Source organism: Loxodonta africana, chromosome 3, assembly GCF_030014295.1.
Source record: "Loxodonta africana isolate mLoxAfr1 chromosome 3, mLoxAfr1.hap2, whole genome shotgun sequence".
NCBI lineage: Eukaryota > Metazoa > Chordata > Mammalia > Proboscidea > Elephantidae > Loxodonta > Loxodonta africana.
Window position 1 is genome coordinate 36,423,974 of NC_087344.1, and position 6,000 is coordinate 36,429,973.

Below are 6,000 nucleotides of genomic sequence, written 5' to 3' on the forward strand. Positions count from 1 at the left end.
CCGTATTGAATAATAATGATGCCTACTTGTAGCAGGTAAAAAAAATAAGACAGGAACCAAGTACTTAACAGAAATAGCATGTAAATTGGTGGTGGTGGGGGAAAGGTGAGAAAAATTAAACAGCTCTAAGGTCCTTGTGGAGCTCTGGTGACATAGTTGTTAAGAATTCAGTTGCTAATGAAAAAGGTCAGCAGTTCGAATCCACCAGCCACTCCTTGGAAAGCCTACTTGGCAGTTCTACTCTGCCCTATGGAACCAAATCAATGGCAACAGGTTTGGATTGTTGTTTTTGTTAAAGTCCTTGTATTGTTTGGAAAAAGAGTGAATATATTAATTAACTTAATACTATTTTAAGTTGAATATGCATGTAAAAATTTAAGGTGGAGTATTTCCACTTCTGAGGAGCTTAGCCACTAACCAAAAGGTTGGCAGTTTGAACCCACTAGCCAGTCTGTGGGAGAAAGATGTGGCAGTCTGCTTCCATAAAGATTACAGCTATGGGAAGCCTCTGGGGCAGTTCTACTCAGTCCTACAGGATCATTATGAGTAGGAATCAACTCGACAGCAATGAGTTTGGTTTTGGCTTGGAATTCCATTACTTCTTAGAACACCAAAAACCAAAAGAGAATATCATTCCCATCCTAATGACAAGAAAAACCAAATAATCTAAAAAAAATACTTTTCTTGAGGCCATCCAAGAGCTGAGGTCACAAGACAACAAAGGAAAAGTGAATTACAGAGTGGTGAGCCCCTCAAAGGAGAGACAAGACACATGAATTGTTTTACCTTTGACAGCCTGGGGATAAGAGATGCCCACCATATAATGGGTAAAAAGAAATCAGCCAAAATTTTAACAAATTCTTAAAGGCCAAGCGTAGGCTAGCATGTTTTTTAGGAATAGCTGGGAGGCCCCAACATAAGGCATTTTCCTCACTCACTCACCAGTTCTTTTTCACAGGCCTTCAACAGATACCTATGAGAAAGATTGGGGGAAGGTTAGGAGACCAGGGAGAGTGTCCCTCAGTGGTCCAGCCATGCAGGATGTGATCCACTACTGCTGAAGCCCAAGCACAAAGACCTTCCTGCTTGACTGAACGCTTCTCTTGTAAAAAGCAAAAGCTTTAAGCTACCAGGGTAAGGGCAGCAAACCTTCTCATTCCCAGAGCCAGGTAAAAATCTATTGCCTCTGGAGGAAGGTTAGAAACTAGAATTCTTTGTCTGTGTGGAAGCAACAGGAAGCCTTCCTGAACCCACCATCCTAGACTTGACATCAAAACAGAGGCCTGCTACTACTAGGGAAGGGGCAGGAAATTCTCTTCTGTCCAAGGTTAACCTCAGGTACGAAGCAAACTTTGGCTGTGAGGGAATAGGGGCATGAATGCTGAGAAACATCCACTCCTCAGGACCAGATGTACCAAGCCTGCTTAAGACTGAAACTGGGCCAAGGCAAGAGTGATCCCTCCTGCCCCCAGCAGGAGGCTAGTACTAATAAGCAACAGCAATCTACCACTTGTGGAGGAAAAAAGCATGAAGAGAAACCCCCTCAGTGATACACAGGCATCAGAGACTACTGAAAGCTAAGGGTGGAGCAGGAACAATGAGAAAAACCCTCTGGCACCCTAGGCTCTACTTCTCTAAGCACAGGTTAATAGTAGCCCATTGCTGGAGGAATTCAAAATGTGTAGTGCAGTTAGAGTAACAATGGCAACAACAAAACCCCAAATTGACTAACTCCTGAGTAGATTAATTCAATTCCTCACATTAATCACAGAAGAAGAGATGTGCCTAGTTCTGGGTACAGATATCATTTACCTCAGTCTCTACTCTTGTATACATGATGTCCAGCATTCAAGAAAAACTATGAGACACATAACAAACAAACAAAGAAACAAACAAACAAGCAAACAAACAAGAAAAGCAATTCATTGCCAAGAGAAAAAGTAATCAATAGAACTAAATGCAGAGATAGCTTAGATATTGGCACTACCAGTGAGGGACTTTAAAATAACTGTGATTAATATGTTACATGATCTACCAGAAAAGATGGTTAACATGCATGAACAGATAGGGAAATTCAGCAAAAAGATAGAAACTGTAGAAGGGAGTCACATGGAAACATGAAAAATAAAAAGCACATTATTAGAGCTGAAGCATTTCTTTGATATATCAGCACACTGAACACAGCTGAGGAACAAATCTGTGAAGTTCAAAACTAATTAGGCCAAACTTTTGAAACTGAATTGCAAAGAGTAAAAGAGTGAACAAAAACTGAACAGAGCACCCAAATACTGTGGGATACTATCAAACCATCTAACACACATATAATTGGAGTTCCAGAAATAGAAGAGAGAGAGAAAGGGTTAGAAGATATATTTGAAGAGGCAATGGCTGAGAATTTTCCAAAATTAGTGAAAGACAACAAACCACAAACCAATAATTCCAGAGAACCCCAAACAGTATAAATAGTAACACACACACACACACACACACACCACTCATAGACACATCATAGTTAAACTGCTGAAAATCAAAGATAAAGAGACAACCTTAAGGGTGCCAAAAAAGAAGAAGAAATATTACAGACAAAGGAACAAACATAAGAATTACAGCAGACTTCTCATCAGAAAGAATGCAAGCCAGAAGACAGTGGAATGATTGAGGAAAAAATCTTGTGTCAACACAGAACTCTATAGCCAGTGAAGTTATTTTTCAAAGATGAAGATGAAATGAAAAAACTACAGATCAATCCAAAAGAAAGCAAGAAAGGAGAAAAAAGCACAAAAGAACACAATAGAAAAAGTACATTCAGTAATCATAATAAATATAAATAGACTAAATTCTCCAGTTAAAAGACAGGGATTATCAGACAAAAACCAAAACAGCTATATATGATTGCAGGAGACACATCTAAATTTAAAGACACAAAAAAGTTCAAAGAAAAAGAATGGAAAAAAGTAAACCTAGCAAATACTATTGAGTAGTTAATATTCATATCAGACCAAATAGAATTTAAAACAAAATAGAATTTAAGGCAAAAATTATTATTAAGATAGAAAGGATCACTATATAAATATAAAATATTTAGTTCACCAGGAAGATACGTCAATTCTAAATTTTTTTTTCACATAATAAGGTGAGTCTTATGATAGGTAAGGAGTACTAGTGGCATGGTGGTTAAGAGCTTAGCTGCTAACCAAATGGTTGGTAGTTCAAATCCATCAGCTGCTCCTTGGAAACTCTATGGGGGAGGTTCTACTCCATCCTATAGGGTTACTATGAGCCAGATTCAACTTGACAGCAACGGGTTTGGTTTTGGTTTGGTTTATGATAAGTAAATGAAAACTTGACATAACTACAAAAGAAGGAATATATAATTCTCTACTACAAGGTTTTAACACACATCTCTCAATAATTGAAAGGTTAAGCAAATGAAAAAAAAAAGTAAATATATGGAAGATTTGATTGATCAAATGAATCTCTGTCTCTTTTTTTTTCTCTACCTACCTACCTACATATCTTTATTCATTTAACAATTAGGGAGGGCATATATTCCACAAGCACACATGGATTATTTATAAAGACGATCATGAATTATCCTTAAAGCAAGTCTCAGCAAATATCAAAGAATCACTATCACATAAACCGTGGTTTCTGACAACAATGAAATTAAGTTAGAGATCAATAAAATAAGGTAACTAAAACAAAACAAAACAGAACATGCACCTGGGAACTAAAAAAAGATTTCTAAATAACTGGTGGGTCAATGAAAAAATTACAGTGGACATGAGAAAGGACTTAGAAATAAACGATAGCACTGGGCATAAAACCTTCTGACATTTAGCTAAAATGGTATCTGGAGGGAAATATTTGGGCTTTCATCCTTATTTTAGCAAGAAGAGATGAAAATGAACTAGCCAAGCAAGCAGATTAACAAATTAGACAGATTTACTACGGCATAAATATAAACCCTCCCACGTGTCTGTCAGTTTGTTGTACTGTGGGGGCTGGTGTGTTGCTGTGATGCTGGAAGCTAGGCTACTGGTATTCAGATACCAGCAGCTCACCCGTGCGGGACCGGTTTCAGCTGAGCTTCCAGACTAAGGCAGACTAGGAAGAAGGACCCAGCAGTCTACTCGTGAAAAGAACCAGCCGGTGGTACACAGGGCTGCTATGAGTTGGCACTGACTCGATGGCACCTAACAACAACAGCAACAACGAATATAAAAACAAGGAAAGAAACGCTAAAGATAAAATCAGGAATCAATTGACTAGAAATATACAATCCACCGCCAGTCGCTGTCAAGTTGATTCTGATTCACAGTGATCCCATGTATCAGAGTAGAACTGTGCTGCATAGGGCTTTCAATTTTGGAAACGCTATGATTTTTTTAGAAGTGGGTCACCTGGCCTTTCTTCCAAGAAGCTTCTGGGTGGACTTGAACCTACAACCTTTCTGTTAGCAGCCCAGCACATTAACCATTTGCTCAACCCATGGTCTACAAAGACACAGTAGAGAGGACCGGTCAAGCCCAATGTGGATCTCTGTAAAGGCCAATGAAAAGCACCGGGTACAATTGCCTCAGGGTCACCCTCTGCAGAAGAGGATCAAGCAGGACCCACCTCATAGGGCTGCAGTGAGGTTGAAGGAGCTGCTGAGTGCACCAGGCTTGGACCAGCCCTGGTACTCAGCCAGTGCTACCCAGCTTTAGTGACTGTGATTATTTCTGTACTTTCTCTGCCCTGCCTTCCCCGTTACCCCCCACACCAAATGACAAGCTCCTCAGGCCCTGCCTGCTCTTGTTCTCCTCTGCACCCTGGCACGAAGGGAGATCCTGAGAATACTTGTCGAGAGAATCAGTGAAGAGATAGATGGAGGCCATGGGGCCACCACTCCAGCCCCTGGAGGCCTCCCTGGGCCTACCAGGACCAAGAGCTGGGGAAGGAACCTTCCGAGCAGGGCCTGTGGGTGGTCACTGGGGAGCTAAGCAGGGCTGTCATCTTCCCTAGGCCCAGTATCCAGCTCCTCAGCCCAGGACATCCTGCTGCTGGCCTGGGGGGCGGCCTCAGGATGAGGCTATGTCCCCTGTCCCCAAGCCCCTCCCAGGGTGAGGCCACATCACCCTCGATGGATCACAGCAGCTTCAGACTTGGTCTGTTTTTTGGAATCCACCCTCCTATCCCCTTAACAAAGAGGAGCCATCTTTCCCATTGCCTCTCCCTGATATCCATTCTATCCCAGGGCCAGGGCACCGGCATGGGGCTCAACCAGGACCTGAGGGCACCATCAGGCCTCCAGCCATCCATTCACTGATTCACTCGACAAACATGGGGCACAGGGGTCCGGACTGCAGAATGGCAGAAGTGGATGGTCCCGGAGGGGGCCAGGGAGGCTGTCAGGAACTCAGTACTGGAGGGTGTGCCAGAGAAGGGGCAGGTAGATCTTCCGACTAAGGAGAGGAGAAGGCAGACTGGGCAAGATGGGTCCCTCCTATCTGGTAGGCTCCTGCCTCTTGGCACTCTGCAGACAAGCACAGGGGCCCCCGGCACCCTATACTGGGTGGTGGGGCAGTGCTGTCCCCAGGAATCACTTCGCTTCCCAGGGCTCCGGGAGCCTGGGGTCCCCAAGGCTCTCTGTGCAGAAAGCACCCCTCCCTTCTGGCCTGCAGCCATGAGGTTGGTAGTACCCACCACGCTGGCAGGAGGCCTGGAGGGGCTAGAGACTCTGGGGCACTGAGCAGCAGCCATACCGCACAGCTATCCTTCCTGGGGCCCCTGTGCCTTGGCAGGGGAAGTCTGCACGCATGCGAAGAGACACCGATGTCCGAAGACTCCGAGCTCCTCAAATGCCAGCCTCTGCTTCACACAGACAGCATGGCCAGACAATTGAGAAGGGACCCTGTGGGCAGTACAGCCGACTCTGCCAGGGCCGGCGCGGGCCGGTTCAGTGCAGGAGCATGCCCGGCGAGCTGGACGGGCTGACAATCCTCTCCCGCTCCACAC

The 6,000-nt window shown here is 43.9% G+C and overlaps 1 protein-coding gene across 1 annotated transcript in view; it reads right to left on the reverse strand.

Annotated features, from left to right (window-relative positions):
- Positions 1 to 4,880, reverse strand: part of MMEL1 (membrane metalloendopeptidase like 1) — a 30,627-nt gene extending 25,747 nt beyond the window's left edge. The window contains exon 1 of the mRNA XM_064279920.1: positions 4,757 to 4,880. Coding sequence (XP_064135990.1) covers positions 4,757 to 4,880 — 124 coding nt within the window. The remainder of the gene's footprint in view (positions 1 to 4,756) is intronic.
- Between the last annotated feature and the right edge of the window lie 1,120 nt (positions 4,881 to 6,000).